General features: G+C 48.5%; 1 protein-coding gene across 1 annotated transcript in view; it reads right to left on the bottom strand.

Annotated features, from left to right (window-relative positions):
* The window catches only part of LOC117880362 (cytochrome P450 2H2-like), a 28,247-nt gene extending 8,193 nt beyond the window's left edge, over positions 1-20,054 (bottom strand). Inside the window, exons 1-4 of the mRNA XM_034776466.1 lie at positions 19,743-20,054; positions 16,712-16,874; positions 7,083-7,232; positions 2,727-2,887 (exon numbers count right to left, since the gene is read on the bottom strand). Coding sequence (XP_034632357.1) covers positions 2,727-2,887; positions 7,083-7,232; positions 16,712-16,874; positions 19,743-19,922 — 654 coding nt within the window. The 5' untranslated portion in view covers positions 19,923-20,054. The remainder of the gene's footprint in view (positions 1-2,726; positions 2,888-7,082; positions 7,233-16,711; positions 16,875-19,742) is intronic.
* Between the last annotated feature and the right edge of the window lie 758 nt (positions 20,055-20,812).

Here is a 20,812-nt window from a genome sequence, read left to right as displayed (position 1 = left end):
AAATCACATGTGCTATGTAATGTGAATAGTGTTGGTCACCGTGAAAGAGTATAAGCATTGTTCTGCAAAATGTATCTTTTTAAAAAATTCTCTCCTTTTTTCCCTCCCTCCAGCAGCTGCAAATTTTTCAAGCCTCCCTCCTCTGTCCCGAAGGCTATCTCAGATAAGGCGTCAGAAAAAGAAGACGCTAGACGAGATGTTCGTGGAAATCATGGAATCCACCCGCAGTGAAAGAGCTCATCTGAATGAGTGGAAGGACATGGTTTCAAAGTATAGGAAAGAAGCCAGTGAACGTGAGGACAGGAGGTACCAACATGAGGACATGAGGGACCAACGTGAGGACAGGAGGGACCAACGTGGGGAGAGGAGAGACGCTCGAGATGAGAGGTGGCGGCAGGAAGATCAGAAGAGGTAGGATGCAACGCTGGGGCTGCTGCGTGAGCAAACAGACATGCTCTGGCGTCTGGTGGAGCTTCAGGAATGGCAGCAGGATAACAGAGTGCCGCTTCAGCCCCTGTATAACCCCCTCCCCCCTCACCATGTTCCATAGCCTCCTCACCCAGACGTGTAAGAACGCAGGGGGGGGAGGCTCCGTACACCCTCCCATTCCACACCCCAGTGGACAGCGCAAGCAAAAGGCTGTCATTTTTTTAACCTTTTTTTAGTGGCCTTTTCCTTCCCACCGATCCTCCTCCCAAACCCCACCCGGGTTCTCTCCCTCTTTTTATAATCAATTAATAAAGAATAAATGATTTTTAAATGATAGTGACTTTATTTCCTTTGAAAGCAAGCTGGGGGAAGGGGGAGGGTGGGTTCCTTACAGAGAATGAGTCAATAAAGGGGACGGGTTTTCAGGAAGCAGAAACAAACAGAAATTTCACACTGTAGCCTGGCCAGTCATGAAACTGGTTTTCAAAACTTCTCTGATGCGCAGCGCTTCCTGGTGTGCTCTTCTAATCGCCCTGGTGTCTGGCTTCACATAATCAGCAGCCAGGCGATTTGCCTCAGCCTTCTACCCTGCCATAAAGGTCTCCCCCTTACTTTCACAGAGATTGTGGAGCACACAGTAAGCAGCAATAACAATGGGGATATTGGTTTGGCTAAGGTCTGAGCGAGTCAGTAACGATCCCCAGCAACCTTTTAAATGGCCAAATGCACATTCTACCACCATTCTGCACTTGCTCAGCCTGTAGTTGAACAGCTCCTGACTCCTGTCCAGGCTGCCTGTGTATGGCTTCATGAGCCATGGCATTAAGGGGTAGGCTGGGTCCCCAAGAATAACTATTGGCATTTCAACATCCCAACAGTTATTTTCTGGTCCGGGAAGTAAGTCCCTTGCTGCAGCCATTTAAACAGATTAGTGTTCCTGAAGACGCGAGTGTCATGAACCCTTCCCGGCCATCCCACGTTGATGTTAGTGAAACGTCCCTTGTGATCCACAAGTGCTTGCAGCACCATTGAAAAGTACCCCTTGCGGTTTATGTACTGGGTACCCTGGTGCTCCGGTGCCAAGATAGGGATATGGGTTCCATCTATCGCTCCACCACAGTTAGGGAATCCCATTGCAGCAAAGCCATCCACTATAACCTGCAAATTTCCCAGAGTCACTACCTTTCGTAGCAGCAGCTCAGTGATTGCTTGGGCTACTTGGATCACAGCAGCCCCCACAGTAGATTTGCCCACTCCAAATTGATTCCCGACTGACCGGTAGCTGTCTGGCATTGCAAGCTTCCACAGGGCTATCGCCACTCACTTCTCAACTGTGAGGGCTGCTCTCATCTTGGTATTCTGGCACTTCAGGGCAGGGGAAAGCAAGTCACAAAGTTCCATGAAAGTGCCCTTACGCGTGCGAAAGTTTTGCAGCCACTGGGAAGCGTCCCACACCTGCAACACTATGTGGTCCCACCAGTCTGTGCTTGTTTCCCGGGCCCAGAATCGGCGTTCCCTGGATAGAACCTGCCCCATTAACAACATGATCTCCAAAGCACCAGGGCCCGCGGTTTGACAGAATTGTGTGTCTGTGTCTGTGTCCGTGTCCATGTCCTCATCACGCTTGTCGCTGCGCTGCCGCCGCCGCTGCCTCCTCGCCTCGTTTTTCTGGTCCTGGCTCAGCATAAACTCCACGAGAACGCGCGAGGTGTTTACAATGTTCATGACTGCTGTCTTGAGCTGAGCGGGCTCCATGCTTGCCGTGGTATGGAGTCTGCAGTGTTCACCCAGGAAAAAAGGTGCGAAATGGTTGTCTGCCGTTGCTTTCATGGAGGGAGGAGTGAGGTTGTACCCAGAACCACCTGCGACAATGTTTTTTGCCCCATCAGGCACTGGGATGTCAACCCAGAATTCCAATGGGCGGGGGAGACTGTGGGAACTATGGGATAGCTATGGGATAACTACCCACAGTGCAACGCTCCGGAAATCGACGCTAGCCCCGGTACATGGACGCACACTGCTGAATTAATGTGCTTAGTGTGGCCACATACATTTGACTTTATACAATCTGTTTCCAACATTCGAATTATATAAATTCAGATTAATCCCGTAGTGTAGACATACCCTTAGAAACAAGTTTGAAGCTGGGTTTGGTAGTAGCTGCAACCTAACGAGAAGGAAAGCATTATGGGCATCTGAAATAACACTTATTTATGGAAAATTAATAGTTAAAGAAAGAAATTTCTGTCCCCTCCCCCAGTACAAAGGAGAAGAATAGAATAAATCCCTGAACATACCGCTGTCCAGGGAGAGCACTGGAGCTTGTTACTTTCCTCTATGAGATTTATTAAAGTCACAAACTTCTTATCTTCATAGTCAAACCGGTCCCCAAAGACGATGGAGCAGATGACATTGGAGACAGAATGGTTGAGGAAGAGGGTGGGGTCAAAGGGCCGCCCTGGAGCAAAACAAAAGTAATAAGAATCAGTTTTAATTCAGTGTCTTCATTGTCAGCATCAGAGTCATGGGCAGCATGGGCGTGTTATGTATCTCCAACCACAGGGCAAGACTCAAGGTGGGGCTGACAGCAATATTCCCTGGGGAGGGTGGGTTAGGGCTGCCCCAATCCCCACTCTTACCTCTCACACGCTAAATTAAAAACACTTGCAACTTTTCTTCTTGGCAATCAGTTTTCACTCTATCTGCTCTGCTGCTCTCTGCCTGGCACACTCTGGTCTGACCAGGGGCCATCAGTGCCTCTCTGAGTGACACCTGCCTGTCTGACTTGGGGCCCATTTCACAGAAAGGATCCCAACCCTTTCACAACAGGATCCTGCTCATAGGGCTCTGCCTGAGCCATTGCACGTGTTGTTGTAGCATCATCACTAACTCCCAGAGCGCAGCAATCTCCCCTTGGCACTGCAAGCCCTGGCCGTGCAGCGTAAATACACTGTCGTTGTGCTAGGGAAGGAGTAAAGGCTCCCAGCACAACAGCAGGGGGGATGGGTCTGCTTTCTGCCTTCGGAGTGCGTTAAGCAGGCCCCACAGCTCAGCTAACGCAGCTGGAGAGGCTGAATTTCCCACTGGCTCACGAGTGACATCTTAGCTTCTGTTTCAGGTTCTCCCTTCCTCATAAACACAAGGAACACACTCTCCACAGCTCCTTGCTTGCCATGTGGCTTCTGCTTTCCAACATAGTCTGGCTACTTCCTGGTTCAGGATCTCTCCCCGTACCTGACCAGGGGAAAGGGAAGTGTCAAGTACAGTAGGGAGGTGGCCAATGGGACTTCTAGTTCCCTGCTTAGCAGACTCATCATACTGCCCTCCTCTCTGCGGAAGGATGCATCCTTACACATAGTGCTAGTCCATTTGGAAGTCTTGGTGCCAGCAGGGGGCTCTGTGCTCTTCCTGTGGCCTCAGGTTCTCCTGTATCGCTGGGTCCTTTGTGTTTTGCTCACTCATTGGCTCACCTCAGCCCGGACTACAGAATTCCCTCCCCGGTACTGGTTCTACCATCTCTGCTATAGGTTCACCTCCCACTGTTGATGATTCTCTTTGTGGATTGTGGATTGTGCACAAAATACCTCTGACACCTGACTGACCACCCTGTACGAGCCCCTGTATTTTTGCTGCAACTTAGCACTCAAACTCCTTTTCCTTCTGTGGACCCAAACCAGTTCACCCTCCTGGTACATCTGGGCAGTCCCCCTTAAATCTTAGGGCTCTTTCTCTCTAGGTGGCCCTGGTGAGGCTTTATTGCTTGGACAGCAGGACTGAGGAAGCCTGTCAAGTGCTAGGTACTCTGTGGGATTAGTATACTCATCTGTCATGGCTACCCTGTCCAGCAATTCTGCTAGGAAAGTGGTCACATGCCCAAACATATTATATGGTATGTACCCCGGGGACGACTGCACATTAGTCCTGTAGGCCATCATGACCTAGGGAAGAAAACTGTCCCACTTCTGTTGACTGGCATCTACAACATAGCTGCGAATGTACAGTTCAGATGCTCCACCTGGCAGAGACCTGGGTGTGGCTGGTCATGACTACTGCTCAGAGCAGGAGTTGGTAGCCAGGATTAGGAGAGTAGGAGCCCAGGGTCAGACCCAGAGGTCAGGTGCCAGAGCCAAAGTCAAAAGTCAAGAATTGGAGCCAAAGGTCAGAGCCGGGTTACTTGGAATGAGGCAAGGCAGGAGTAGGAGCTATCACAACCATGGGCAAATGCTTTGAGCAGCCGCCAAACTGTTGCTGCAGCTGGGCTTAAGAGCTGGTCCGCTGTCTCTTCCCACCAGTCAGGTGGTGTAGCTAATCAGGCAGCCTATCACAGGCCAGCTGCACTCGTTAGGTTGCCCAGAGACGGACTCTGCGACAGCCCCTGATTCCTGACACCAACAGCGTGTCTGACCATGGGTGGTAAGGTGTAGTACAGGTCTTATTTATCTGAAGGACGTCACACACCACTTATAATAAGCATGATTCAAAATTTTTGCCATTGGAATGCAAGGAGTGAGGTTAGCAACCATTTGTGCTTCTCGATCAGGCCGTGGATGAGCCTCTGCCCACTCAGAGAAGTAGCCTTCTCTCACAAGGGTGTACTGACTGACTCTCCCAGAATAACCATAGCTACCATTTCCAGAGGGTGGCTTGTCTGGGTGGTAACCGTGGGTGCTCTGGGTGTAGGATGATCTGTCTTATGGGCCCTACAGGTATAACAAGACGTCCATGGTCCCTAAGCGACCTGCACCATCCAGGCCAGTAGCATCAACTTCAAACCCTTTGGCTAAGCTTCTCCATCCCCAAATGTCCCTGTAACGGGGTCAGCACCCACCTCTCATGAGTGCCCCCTTTTCTCTGGCCAATATGCCTGCGATCACAATCTTTTTTCGGGGCAGCACCTTCCTCTGGCAGACGGCCCCCTTTGGCTGGTTGGTTGGTTGGTTGGGTGTGAGCTTGCTTTTGGCTTTTGTTCTTATCTCAAGCTGGCACCTGCCTCTCACAACCACCCTCCTTGCAAGCACTGTCCAGGCTCAGTCTCCTGGACAGAGCATTAACATTCGTGTACTGTTAGCCTGGATGGTGTCTTATCTGGTACTGGAACTGAGCCAGCTGTTCCAGCCACCAGTGCAATTGTCCTTGGGCATCATGGAAATTATAAAGCCCTTGGAGGGAACCATGATCTGTTCTTCACAGGAATCCTTTCCACAGCAGGAATTGGAAAACATATTTTGTGAAGGTCACCACTGCCAGCAACTCTATATTAGCCACGGAGTAGGTCTGCTCTGCTTTGTTCAGCATCCTGCTGACATATGCAACTACTCTTTCCTTGTCTCCAAATGGTTGAGTCAAGACAGCACCAATACCAGCTTCACTGGCATCTGTATCTAGAATGGATGGTGCTGGGGATCTCAGTAGGCCCGTATTGTTACAGATATGAGCCTCCACTTTAGTTCCAGAAAGGCTTCTTGGCAGGGCTAGTCCACTCAAACATCCACCTCGTCTCTGCCAGCTTGAGCAGTGGCTGTGCAATTGTGGTAAAACAAATAATGATTCTCCAGTAAAAAGCAACAGAGGGTTCTGTGGCACCTTTGAGACTAACTCAAAGTCTCAAAGGTGCCACAGGACCCTCTGTTGCTTTTTACAGATTCAGACTAACACGGCTACCCCTCTGATACCATTCTCCAGTAGTATGAAACCAGAACAATGAAACGCTGCTCCTCAGTGACAGCCCTCAGCACTGACCAGGACTGGATGGCTTCACCATCAACATCCCTTGAGATCATATGCCCCAGGTAATTTACTTTGTCACAGAAAAAAATTGCATTTTGCTGAATTCACCTTTAAGTTGGCTTGGCGTAGCCTCTCCAGCACAGCTCCCAAGTTCTGCGGGTGCTTCTCAAATGACCTCCCAGTGATGATGCCATCAAAATACACCAGGCAAGATGTTTCCTGCATGTCTGCCAGGATGGCATCCATATATCCCCTGCTTAGCAGATCCATCACACTTCCTTCCTCCACTTTTTATTTTTCATGTCTATTTCAAATGTATGGTGCTTGCAGTACAGAACAGTCCTTCCTATCTGTTTGTATAGCATGCACACAATAAAGCCCCAATCTTGGGATCTGTACTCACTACTGGAATATAAATAGTAATAATTAGTGGGTCACTTATAAAGCACTGTCCGTTTACACAGTGGTTTCCAATCATTCCTGTGGGAGCCCATCATTATAGAATGTAGGTGCCAAATTTGTATCAGACATGTAGCAGAGATGAAAATGAGAATAAGCAACTGTAGGCCTGGGTGTCTCATTAATGCAGCAGACTGAAGATAAATGGATCCACTCTTACCTGGTTCACTGTCTTAGCTTCTGCCAACTCTAGACAAACATTTTCCATTTGCTCACTGGCCATAGATCAGTGGGTAGAAAACATGGGAAACAATGGCCAGAAAAGGTCATCTTTAGACCTTTGTCCACATACTTTTGTATTATATTAACACAGTTAGTTATATGTGCAGATAAAGGCTTTAGTTAGAAGATGTTTGAACCAATATCAATATCTGAACCACTGCTCAGTATTTAATATCATGAAAAGCAGAAAGACTTTAACTGACTCTTCAATTCTAATTTCCAACAGACATAAAGTTGATCCTCACCATGAGTGTTTTTGAGCCTTTCCACCAGGAAATGGGCTTCCTCCAGGATTCGCTCTTCAGAGCTCTTCTTCCCCATCCCAAAATTCCTCAAAGTGGTGAGGGTAAATCGGCGTAGCTCCTTCCATGGCCCCACACTGTTCATAGGAATACCTGAAAAAGGGAAGAGAATGGGAAAGAAAGGAGGGAAGGCCCTGCCCCTCTAGCTTCTGCTCCTGCTGCACCCACAAACCAGCCAGAGACCTCTGCGTAATCACGGGTGCTCTTTATTTACAGTTTACTTTCCCACCACCTTGTAGCTACAAACAGCTTCAGTCTTGCAGCCAGCAGCGATGAGCTCCCACTCCCTCTATTCTCTGGCTCCTCCCCTTTTCTTCTCCCCTTGGCTTCCTTCCTGCCAGCCTTTATGTCGCCCCTAGCTAACGAGGCCGGCAGCTGTTCCCCGTTTGCCACTCAGGCCTGGGCTTACTCAGCCCGTTCCAATTCCCCGTTCTTGATTGGAGTGGGTATGACAGAGGCCTGGCTCAGAGTTTTTTAGCCAGTACCCTGTCACAATTAACATGTCCAATATCTGTAGTTTGTTCTCTAACAGAGCGTGGCCCATCACAGTAATGAGGATTCTTCCAGTCACAGTAATTAGAGCAAAGTATATGTACTGGCACAAACTAAAAATAAGAAGTAAACTGGGAAACACATTAGTTTGCCAAATTTTAACCATTTAGGCTAAAAATTTTCTGTCTGTGTGCCTCAGGTTGAACGTTTTTTGAATATTTCAGCCAAAGTGTTCAGCCATTTCCATGAACAAAGTTAAGGGAAAATATGTTGTTCTACCCACGTTAAAAAATGCTGGGACCTTTTCTTTGAGAAACTCTAGCACTCCCATTTGGGAGCTGGGATTTGAAATTTGGCTAGGGGCTGACCTTTGTGTCAAGGTGTGACTATGCCATTCCCATGAAAATCTACCCAAATGTCACTAAATTATAAGCCCTTGAAAAATTGCATTTCACACATTGTCAGTGGAGATTTAAGGTATGTCTACACTAGGAAATTAGGTCGAATTTATAGAAGTCAATTTTTTAGGAAGCAATTTTATACAGTTGATTGTGTGTGTCCCCACTTAAGACAATTAAGACCATTAAGTTGGCGGAGTGCATCCACAGTACCGTGGCTAGCGTCGACTTTCGGAGTGGTGCACTGTGGATAGCTATCCCACAGTTCCCGCAGTCCCCACTGCCCATTGGAATTCTGGGTTGAGCTCCCAATGCCTGATGGGGCCAAAAATTTGTCGCGGGTGGTTTTGGGTAAATGTCGTCAGTCAACCCTCCCTCCCTCTGTGAAAACAATGGCAGCCAATCCTTTCGCGGCTTTTTTCCTGTGTGAACCGCGCAGACGCCATAGCACTGCAAGCGGGAGCCCGCTCAACTCTCCGTCATCACTGCTGTTGCAGGCAAGTCTAAAGGGTAGTGACTCTGGGACATGTGCGGGCCTGTTTAGATTTTAGGCGCATCATATTCCTCTCCTTTGTCGCTGGAGAAGAAGTCTTGCAGCCGTATTCATCAGTAGGACTTGTAGCCATTGGAACAGCAATGGTGGTTTGCTCGCTCCGCCACTTCCGCTGCAACTCTGCCATTCCGAGCTCCTGCAATCCAGCAGCAGATTGTGCAGTATGACTGAAAGCCATTGTCATATGTATGACTTTTAGCGGTCCTCGGAGCAGCAATGCAATGTTGTTTTGCTCGCTCCGCCACTTCCGCTGCAACTCTGCCATCCTGATCTCCAGCGACCTGGCTGCTCTCCCAGCCAGCAGCACTGTGCGGTCGCACCTACCCCAGCCTACCCCGTGCTCCCATAGCTCATGAACCCTGGACAGTAGTAAGGAGCAGTTGAACTATAGTCTTAGCAAGTGCAGAATGGTGGTGCAATGTGCCTTTGGATGTTTACAAGCTCGCTGCCACTGTTGATCAGACCTCAGTGCAACTAGCACTTGCATTGTTATTGCTGCTTGCTGTGTGCTACATAATATCTGTGAGAGTAACAGGGAGACGTTTATGGCGAGGTGGGAGGTTGATGCAAATCGCCTGGTGTCCGATTTTGAGCGGACAGACACCAGGGCGATTAGAAGAGCACAGCAAGGCGCACTGTGCATCACAGAGACTTTGGCCTGGTCTACACTACAGGTTTAGGTCGACTTTAGCAGCGTTAAATCGAATTAAGCCTGGACACGTCCACACGACGAAGCCCTTTCTTTCGACTTAAAGGGTCCTTTAAACCGGTTTCTTTACACCACCTTCGACGAGGGGATTAGCGATAAAATCGGCCTTTGCGGGTCGGAATTGGGGTAGTGTGGACGGAATTCGACGTTATTGGCCTCAGGGAGCTATCCCACAGTGCTTCATTGTGACCGCTCTGGACAGCACTCTCAACTCAGATGCACTGACCAGGTAGACAGGAAAAGACCCGCGAACATTTGAATTTCATTTCCTGTTTGCTCAGCGTGGAGAGCACAGGGGACCACGCAGAGCTCATCAGCACAGGTAACCGTGATGGAGTCCCAGGATCGCAAAAGATCTCCAGCATGGACCGAACAGGAGGTACGGGATCTGCTCGCCATATGGGGAGATGAAGCAGTGCTAGCTGAACTCCGTAGCAGTAAAAGAAATGGCAAAGTATTAGAAAAGGTCTCCAAGGCCATGAAGGACCGAGGACATAACAGGGACACACAGCAGTGCCGCGTGAAAATTAAGGAGCTACGGCAAGCCTACCACAAAGCCAGAGAAGCAAACAGAAGGTCCGGGGCAGAGCCGCAAACTTGCCGCTTCTACGCGGAGCTGCATGCCATTCTAGGGGGTGCAGCCACCACTACCCCAACCATGTGCTATGACTCCATCAATGGAGAAACACACAGGGAAGAGGGTTCGGGGAACGAGGAAGATGAGGATGGAGGTAATGTAGGTAGCTCACAGCAGCAAGGAAGCGGAGAAACTGGTTTCCCCAACAGACAGGATATGTTTGTCACCCTGGACCTGGAACCAGTAACCCCCGAACTCACCCAAGACCCTGAGGGCACACAGGAGACCTCTGGTGAGTGTACCTTTGTAAATATTACACATGGTTTAAAAGCAAGCGTGTTTAATGATTAATGATTAATTTGCCCTGGCAATCGCGGCCAGTACAGCTACTGGAAACTTCTGTTAACGTGTATGGGGATGGAGCGGAAATCCTCCAGGGACATCTCCAGAAAGCTCTCCTTCATGTACTCCCAAAGCCTTTGCAAAAGGTTTCTGGGGAGGGCTGCCTTATCCCGTCCGCCATGGTAGGACACTTTATCACACCAGGCCAGTAGCACGTAGTCTGGAATCATTGCATAACAAAGCATGGCAGTGTATGGTCCCGGTGTTTCCTGGCATGCAGACAACATCCATTCCTTATCTCTCTTTGTTATCCTCAGGAGAGTGATATCATTCACCTGGTTGAAATGGGGTGATATCATTCACCTGGTTGAAATGGGGTGATTTTATTAAGGGGACATTCAGAGGTGCCCGTTCCTGCTCTTCTGAACAGAAATGTTCCCCGCTGTTAACCACGCGGTGGGGGGAGGGGTGAAGTGATCATCCCAGAGAATCGTGTGTGTGTGTGTGGGTGGGTGGTTTACTTGGGTTTGTGCTGCATGTTAACCCGGAAACCGCAGCCCCTCCTTTTACATTGAAAACCCATTTTAAATGGCCAACCCAATTCATCCTTGATATGGGAAATGCACTGCTGTTTGAAACCATTCCCACATGTTAAGAAGGTTAAAAAAGCCAAAAGACTGTGGCTTACCATGGCTGCCTGCAAGCCGAAATCTGTTGCCTGGCACTGCGTGAGTGATCTCTCATACCAAACTGGCAGGCAGAGGAAAAATGCAACCTTGTAACGAAAGAGTGTACCCATTGTTCTCTAAAATGTGTCTTTTTTTAACCACCTCTCCCTTCTCCTCCACCAGCTGCAAATGTTTCTCCTTCGCAGAGGCTAGTGAACATTAGAAAGAGAAAACGGAGGACGCGGGGCGATATGTTCACGGAGCTCCAGATGTCCTCCCATGCTGATAGAGCACAGCAGAATACGTGGAGGCAGTCAATGTCAGGCATGAGAAAAGCACAATATGAATGAGAGGAGAGGTGGCGGGCTGAATGGCGGGATGAAAAGAGCAAGTGGCAGGCTGAAGATGATAGGTGGCGTCAGCTTGCAGACAGAAGGCAAGAGTCAATGCTTCGTCTGCTGGAGCATCAAACTGATATGCTCCAGCGTATGGTTGAGCTGCAGGAAAGGCAGCAGGAGCAGACACTGCCGCTACAGCCCCTGTGTAACCAACAGCCCTCCTCCCCAAGTTCCATAGCCTCCTCACCCAGACGCCCAAGAACACGGTGGGGGGGCCTCCGGCCACCCAGTCACTCCACCCCAGACAATTGCCTAAGCATCAGAAGGCTGGCCTTCAATAAGAGTTAAAGTTTTAAAATGCAGTGTGTCCTTTTCCATCCCTCCTCCCCCACCCATCCCAGGCTACCTTGACAATTATCCCCCTACTTGTGTGAGGAATTAATAAAGAATGCATGAATGTGAAATAACAATGACTTTATTGCCTCTGCAAGCGGTGCTCGAAGTGGGGAGGGGAGGGTGGGGGTGGTTGGTTTACAGGGAAGTAGAGTGAACCGGGTCGGGGGGGGCGGAGGGTTCATCAAGGAGAAACAAACAGAAGTTTCACACCGTAACCTGGCCAGTCACAAAACTCGCTTTCAAAGCTTCTATGATGCGCACCGCGCCCTGCTGTGCTCCTCTAACCGCCATAAATGTCTCCCCCTTACTCTCACAGATATTGTGGAGCGCACGGCAAGCAGCAATAACAATGGGGATATTCTTTTCGCTGAGGTCTGAGCGAGTCAGTAAGCTGCGCCAGCGCGCTTTTAAACGTCCAAATGCACATTCCACCACCATTCGGCACTTGCTCAGCCTGTAGTTGAACAGGTCCTGACTCCTGTCCAGGCTGCCTGTGTACGGCTTCATGAGCCATGGCATTAAGGGGTAGGCTGGGTCCCCAAGGATCACGATAGGCATTTCAACATCCCCAACGGTTACTTTCTGGTCTAGGAAGAAAGTCCCTTCCTCCAGCTTTCGAAACAGACCAGAGTGCCTGAAGACGCGAGCATCATGTACGTTTCCCGGCCATCCCACGTTGATGTTGGTGAAACGTCCCTTGTGATCCACCAGGGCTTGCAGCACCATTGAAAAGTACCCCTTGCGGTTTATGTACTCGGTGGCTTGGTGCTCCGGTGCCAAGATAGGGATATGGGTTCCGTCTATGGCCCCACCACAGTTTGGGAATCCCATTTCAGCAAAACCATCCACTATTGCCTGCACGTTGCCCAGAGTCACTACCCTTGATATCACCAGGTCTTTCATTGCCCTGTCAACTTGGATCACAGCAGCCCCCACAGTAGATTTGCCCACTGCAAATTGATTCCCGACTGACCGGTAGCTGTCTGGCGTTGCAAGCTTCCACAGGGCTATCACCACTCGCTTCTCAACTGTGAGGGCTGCTCTCATCTTGGTATTCTGGCGCTTCAGGGCAGGGGAAAGCAAGTCACAAAGTTCCATGAAAGTGCCCTTACGCATGCGAAAGTTTCGCAGCCACTGGGAATCGTCCCACACCTGCAGCACGATGCGGTCCCACCAGTCTGTGCTTGTTTCCCGGGCCCAGAATCGGCGTTCCATGCCATGAACCTGCCCCAGTGACACCATGATTTCCACATTGCTGGGGCTTGTGCCTTGTGAGAGGTCTATGTCCATGTCAATTTCCTCATCACTCTCTTCGCCGCGCTACAATTGCCTCCTCGGCTGGTCCGGGTTTCGCCTTGGCATGTCCTGGCTCTGCATATACTCCAGGACAATGCGCGTGGTGTTCATAGTGGTCATAATTGCCACGGTGATCTGAGCAGGCTCCATGATCCCCGTGCTAGGTATGGCGCCTGGTCTGAAAAAAGGCACGAAACTAGTATCTGATGGACCAGGAGAAGGAGGGAGGGAGGGAGGGCCGAGTGACGACCTGGCGTACAGGTACAGGGAATTAAAATCAAGAAAGGTGGCTGTGCATCAGGGAGAAACACAAACAACTGTCACACAGAATGGTCCCCACAAAGATTAAACTGAAAACCCTGGGTTTAGCAGGCCGTTGATTTCATGGAGGGAGGGGAAGCAAATGAATACAGAACAAATCTATTTTTTACATCTTAAGCTGGCAGCCGATGGTGCAGCATGACTGATAGCCTCTGCAGTACGATGACGATGGATACCAGTCGTAATATACCATCTTCTACCAAAAGCTAAAGGGCTGCTGCTGTGTAGCAATGCAGCCCCACTTCTTCCAGCCCCACGTCTGCCAGAACCCAGATCGCCCTCGGCCTCTTCTGGGTGCTTAGCAGACAATACTGGGCAATTGGCAGAAAATAGTATACTACAACTGATAACCATCATCATCGAGACAGTAGCATGTCTGCCCAGGTGCCCATGATTGACAGCCACTGCAGTACGACGACGACGGATACCAGTCGTAATATACCATCTTCTACCAAAGGGCAAGGGGTGGTGCAATGCAGCCCTACGGCTGCCAGCCCCACTGCTATTAGTCATGCTACACTGTCTACCGCCAAAAGGCAGTTAGCAGCTGCTGCTGTGTAGCAATGCAGTCCCACGTCTGCCGGCACCCAGAGGACATATGGTGATGGTGAGCTCAGCTGAGCTGAGCGGGCTCCATGCTTGCCGTGGTATGTTGTCTGCACAGGTAACCCAGGTAAAAAGGCGCGAATCTATTGTCTGCCGTTGCTGTGACGGAGGGGGAGGGACCTGACGACATGTACCCAGAACCTCCCGTGACACAGTTTTGCATCATCCGGGCATTGGGATCTCAACCCAGAATTCCAATGGACGGCGGAGACTGCGGGAACTGTGGGATAGCTGTGGGATAGCTACCCATAGTGCAGTGCTCCGGAAGTCGACACTAGCCTCGGTACTGTGGACGCGGTCCACCGACTAGAGCACTTAGAGCATTTTATGTGGGGACACACACAATCGGCTGTATACAACCGATTTCTATAAAACCGGCTTCTATAAATTCGAACTAATTTCGTAGTGTAGACATACCCTTTGAAAACCAGTTTCTCCTTGATGCAAACTCGCCCCCTTTGTTGATTTTAATTCCCTGTAAGTCAACCACCCTCCCCCCTTCGAAATAAAGCAACTATTGTTTTGAAACCATGCATTCTTTCTTCATTAATTAAAAATAAATGAGATAATGGAAAAGGTAGTCGTGGGTAGTTTGGGGTACATGTCATCAGTCACCCCCCTTTTCCCCCCCTCCTGCCATGAAAGCAATGGCAGACAATCCTTTCGCGCCCTTTTTCCTGGATTGCCCATGCATACGCCATAGTTCTGCAAGCGGGAGTCCGCTCAGATCAACACTGCAGTTGTGAGCATTGTAAATAAACACCTCACATTTGCCCTTGGAGATTTTAGCATATATATTGGCATTGCGTCTTTTGGAACAGAGTTCTGATAGCAATGATTCATCTCCCCATACAGCGATCAGATGAGCTCGCTACACTGGTCAAACAGGAAATGAAATTAAAAAGTTCCCGGGGCTTTTCCTGTGTACCTAATTAGTGCATCTGAGTTGAAAGTGCTGTCTTGAGCGGTCACAATGGTGCACTCTGGGATAGCTCCTGGAGGCCAATACTGTCAAATTGCATCCACACTACCCTGAATTCGACACGGCGATGTCGATTTCAGCACTAATCCCCTCGTTGGGGAGGAGTACAGAAATCGATTTTAAGAGCCCTTTAAGTCGAAAAAAAGGGCGTAATCGTATGGACGAGTGCAGGGTTAAATCGATCTAACGCTGCTAAATTCGACCTAAATTCATAGTGTAGACCAGGGCTTAGTGTTTAGCGGCTAAAGTCTCCAAAGATACTGTCATCACTGGACATACACCAGCACCACTCAGCTCCTAGTGCTGGTCCACAAATAAAGATGACAACCTACTACTGTTAATGGTTACTCCATTAGCTCAAGTGGCAGAGGTCTGAGCAGTGGAGCTAAAGTTTCCAGCGGCATCAGCGTAACATATTATAAAAGTGGCATCCCAGCCTAGAGGCGGTAGGAGAGAGAGATGTAGCCCTTGGGAGGTGCCAGAATGATGGTCACTGGTGATGATGAGGGAGGTGATAGTGATGAGAAAGATGATGGCTAGCATTTCAGGTTATTCTGCAAGGGATGGTGTGAGTATATGGATCTGCAGATGTACATTCCGTAGTATCTCTATCTACTTTACTGAGTTGGGATGTTTGTGACAGGACTAAATGTATTAATAAACAATATTTGTAAATATAAAAGAGTTTCTATAGTGTGAGTGTTGCAACTGTGCACATCAGGGTTCCCAACTGTATAATAATTTTTATAATTCTGGGCCTGATCTTGGGGGCAAGAACCTGGCAACCCTCAAAGTGATAACTGGGAATTCTTAAGAAATCTATATAATTAATACATAATCTAAAGCTCAGGCAACAAAGTGAAACAATAATAAAAATAATCCTCCACCCCTCCTGGGACATACCTAGTCTAGTGAGGCCAGGCAGTGGCATGGCTACAATGGCACAAGTGGTGCAGTTGCCAATGCCCAGAAGTTTATGGGGGCTCAACCAGATGGAGCAGTGCTCCAGCACGTCACCTGGAGCATGGCGTCGGCCAGAGGAGCAGCCGGGCCATCTCTGAGTGGCATTGCGACTGGGTACTCAGGTTTGGACTGGCTGCCCTTTGTCATGACAGAGGAGTAGTCAACCGAAACCTGAGTGGTGATGCAACCCTGTGCGCCAAGTCACAACCCCACTCATCACTCCAGTTGGACTCAGGCCATGTGAGTGTGGGTTGGGAGATGGGCACCACTGGGCAGCCAGGATTGGGAGTAGCAGCCCTAACCTGGGATGGCAGTGGAGCGCTGAACTGCTGGGTCACCAGTGAGTGGCCAGGAAGGTCTCAGGGGCAGTAGGTGAAGGGCTGGAGGGCCAGTTGTTGAAGTGTTATAGGGTGAGTGGGAAGCATCAGTGATCTGCAGGGTGAGGGATTGAGGGCAAGTGAGGTGAGATGTGAGATGTGTGGAGGGAAATAGTGGATTTTGGGGGTGATGAGGTGAGTTGTAGGCTGGGATGTTGTGGGGAAGGGAGGAAGGTTGGGGGCTATGGCCTGTGATTTGAAAAAGGGGCTATCTAATGTATTCTTGGACCAGGGACCTCTGGGGCCTTGTTACACCACTGAGCTTGGGAAGAAGGGGATAGGAATTCATGACCCTCTTGGCCTGTCCAGCTCTGGTCTCCTGGCTGTATTCTGGCCCTTCTGTTATGCGATGGCCTAGTCACTGCCTCTCACTCACCTGTAGTGAGATGTTACCACCCATTCATGTCAGGGAGCTAGTGGAGTCACAGGGAATGGAACCAATCTTTGCTACTGTTCTAAATGAAACTCCAGCTGCTTCCCCTTGTGTCGTCTCAGTTGTGTTCTCCACATATAGAGAACATCAGCTCTATATGCTGATGTTACTGGAAATTTACCTTTTTTGTCAGGCAACCTTTCAAATACTGGCATACGTCCTCTGTCACTGAACTCGTCCCCTTGATCAATCAGCGCTTCCTTCACAACTTCATGTCCATACAGCACCACAACCCGCTCTGAGCCCAAATATATTGTGAAAATTGGGCCGTACTTTGCACTGAGCTGTCAAAGTTAACACACAAAACCAGCACGTTTTAACATAAATCCACTTAATTAAGAATAAGAATGTGATCAGATCAAATTACAAATTAATGAAAGAGCTCATATGCGGCTAAGATAATACTAGTCAGAGTTTACTATTCTGATTTGGGAATTGCCTGACATTTGCTTCAGTTTCTAATCTTAATGTTCTGTTAACACTGTGTTTTTCCTAGAGAGATAGAGTGAGTGTGAAAGAAGGATCATTCTATCTGTGTTATATAATTATCTCATCCTGCTAGCAGTTGGAATTAATGCAGGTCCTTTCATTTGTGAGCTCCAGCAATTTGCACTATTTAACTAATGACAATTCAGTTCTACTCTGAAAAATGACTGTGTACAAATGACACTTCTAACGCCACAGAACTCCTGCCTCCATTTATTCATAGCAACATCTGCTGACTTTATAATGACAAGACAGTTTTTCCTTATTCCTGTCAGCCCTGCAGAGCCAGAGAGAGAGTGGAGTGAGATTCTGTTCCCCCTTTTACATTACAGATAGACTTACTGCCTAATTTCTAATCCATTACACCTGTGCAAATCAACCACAATGGGGTTACATATCTGTAACTCTTTATGGTAGGATTCAATGAGAATGAGGTTGAACAGATGTAACTGGGGGCAGAGTTTCTCCTGTTTAACTTTTATTATTTGCGATGGTGAGCAAGAAGGAAAGAAACCAACTTGGCAGTCAGATCCCAGGCTGTGGATTGCCATTCGCATGTGAGATGATGGTATTTGAGATGATAATTATAGTGAAACAATAGCATGGGCAGAACAAAGCCATTTTTTCATAGCTGACCTGCAGTTGACACCTTACCATCCCCTTGTGAAGCAGGCAAATATCATTACAGCAATTTTACAGATGGGGAAATTGAGCGCTTAGGTGACTTACTTGGATGCACCCATGGGCTACATCTGCACTTGGGGCTATGGGTTTGATTCCCAATTCGAGCAGACCTACTTATGCCATCTCTCATTGAGCTAGCCCACTAAGAACAGTGGCATAGCCACAGTAGCAGAGAGAGTGGCATGGGCTAGCTGCCCCGAGTACATACCCCAGGGGTACAAGTAGGTTTATGCTTAGAGTGGCTAGCCCACGCTTCTGCAGCTATTACTATTTTTAGAACACTAGTTTGATGGCATAAGTCTGCCCATGTGCGCTGGGAATCAGACCCCAAGCTCCAACTGTAGATGGAGCCAGAGTCTGTTGCAGAGGTAGGAATAAAAACCAGGTCTGGCTGCCATTTCTCGACAGACCCCACTAGACCACTCCCCCTACAGTGTGATTGTCTATACAGCTTGCAGTGAAGCTGGGCAGGTATATTCTGGATTACCTGTGACTGACTAAGACACCTATATTAAAAGTCATACGTTAACATGAACAGTTTATATCTAGCATTCAAGATTGATTATTTTTGCGGAGGGGGGGAGAATGAAGACTGAACTATGAGGAGTTGAGTGACATGGGATTGTCACTGTGTAAACGCCAGACATTTCACAGAGTTCTGCTTGAGCTATGCTCTGCTTAACCTCCAACGACAACCAACAGGGCCGGCTCTAGGCACCAGCAAAGCAAGCAGTTGCTTGGGGTGGCAGATTTGCAAGGGGCGCAAGAATCTAGCATGGGAGCTAAGAAGCAACAGGGGCCCCTGGGAGCTGTAGTTCCTTGGTTAGCTCCCTGCCTATAGAGGCAGCCCTGGAGCAGGGAAAGAACTACATTTCCCAGCATTCCCTTGGCCACTAGCAACAGGAAGGGGTGTGGGAAAGGAGTATGGAACTGAAATCTGCAGCTTGCTGTGAATGGTAGGAACAGAGCCAGCTCTAGGTTTTTTGCCGCCCCTCCCGCCCACACCCCCTGCTACACCAGCTTTGGCCCCCACCTGCACCCTCCTACTGCCCCAGCCCTGGGCTCTCCCCCGCCCATACCCCCTGCCACCCCAGCCCTGGTATCTCCCCCAAAGAAGGAATTGGGGGGGCTAAATGGACGGTGCACCTCTCTATCTGAAGCCTAACAAGGGAGGTATGTGGATCCCACTAGAATTTAAAATGAAAAGTAAGGGAGGGGAGGCTCTAGACCTGGGCAGCTTTAGATACAGTACCAGGCACTTAGGAGGATTTCCACTTTTGAGCCATGGAAGCAGAAATTGACTTTTCCTCTCCAGATATAGCTAATATTCAGAAAGGGAATCTAGCACCTGCCTTCCAGATTTGAACACCCTCAAAATTCAGGAGTGCTCAAGCTCAATTTGCGCAGCTGTTACTTCATTTCCCCCAAATCAAATATACTGATCCACTGTAACTTGCTGTAGAAAATATAGAATAAATTGAGCAAGAAATGCTTCCCAGTGGTTATTAGGACTGGAGTTGCTATTTTCAACAGCCATTGCTTTTTTCTTTTCCTTTAAGTTTTAGTTTTATTTGTTTCAAAGAAAGACCGTGATAGTGCATTCCCCATAGACACAAAGAATGGAACAAAAGAATAATAAAGGCACCTCAACTTTTCCTCATTTATGTAGGACAGTCTTATAATGTGCATCCAGATATCCTCCAGTCACACAAGCTGAAAATTGTTCCACTTTACTGCAGTTCTGTAACCATATGGGAACCAATCCTGTTTGTTCTGTGCACATCCAGAATTCCTGCTGAATGACCCGCCCTGGGAGCGAGTTACCAGTGACCCAGGGCTGGGGCAGCAGGAGGGTGCAGTTGGGAGGGGGAGAGCCCAGGGCTGGGGTGGGGGGGCAGCCAAAAAATTTTTTGCTTGGGGCAGCAAAAAACCTAGCACCGGCCCTGACAACCAAACACTAGATGAGAAACAAATACTTTTACCTCACGCACTGATTGGGGCAAGTTCTTCGTATTCAGCTGCAGTGCATTTCCTATGATGGGAAAAGCAACAGGGCCAGGCGGCAGCTTCCCACTTCCAGACATCTTTTTCCATGCTGAAAGGAAAAGAAGGCAAGAGATGCACATTGCCAGGAAAATAGTTGTTGCTCCCAGAGGCTCCATTACAGAGTGTAGCAATTATTCTGGGTTCTAGCAGGGAGTTTACTGGTATTTCAGAATCCACACTTTATATATTGTGTGGTGGAACAGAGCATGCAAGCTAATAGCCTCTCTCAGTTCCGCTTGGTAAACTAGATTAGTCATTGTTCAGCAAAAGACACCTGATATCAAACTCGGAATGATCTCCCTTGAACCTTTATTTGTATATCATGTGTGTTTGCCCCTCCAGCCTTTGTTCCCCATGTATTTGTCCAGAGAGGGCAAACGTTAATCATAAAGTGAATCTTTCTAAAGCGGTCCAGACGTCCATGGACTTCTCCAGTTTTGATACATATTGCATGGAGGCATGCTGTTAGCTGAAATATTACATACTTACACTGACAAAAAACTTGGTTAACATATAGTTAAGGTTTTCCCAAAGTATATTGTTGTAGGCTATGTAATATGTAGCATGTATATTTTAGATGTTGGAACATGTGAAAAGATACCAACTTGTCTGGCAAGTAAAGAGAACAGCCAGGTGAAAAGCTGAGCTAGCAACCTGATCTGGTGACCACCCACATCAGCAGTTTGGTTAGGAAAAAAACGGAGTTAGCAAACTAATCATAGTGTTAGGCAGAAAAGTGGTTAAACAATATATAATGAATAGCTTTGCAACAATGTATGTTAGGCACGCACCTGAAAATGGAGGTGCACTTGCATTTAACCCTCTGCTATGCCCTATTTCATGGACTGATCATTCACTGAAGCAGCAAATAAATGACATACTTTCTTCGGCTCAAGAGTCGGTCTGGGAACCTGTGCAGGCTGGATAGTGGGGAAAAGAACCAGTGAACAATTGTGTCCTTCTAGAACACTGAGTTCAGCGAAACTTAAACTTTTCAAAAACCAGG

This window comes from Trachemys scripta, chromosome 7 (assembly GCF_013100865.1).
Source record: "Trachemys scripta elegans isolate TJP31775 chromosome 7, CAS_Tse_1.0, whole genome shotgun sequence".
Taxonomy (NCBI): domain Eukaryota; kingdom Metazoa; phylum Chordata; order Testudines; family Emydidae; genus Trachemys; species Trachemys scripta.
Note: the sequence above shows the minus strand (reverse complement) of the source record. Positions and strands in the feature narration are given on the sequence as shown.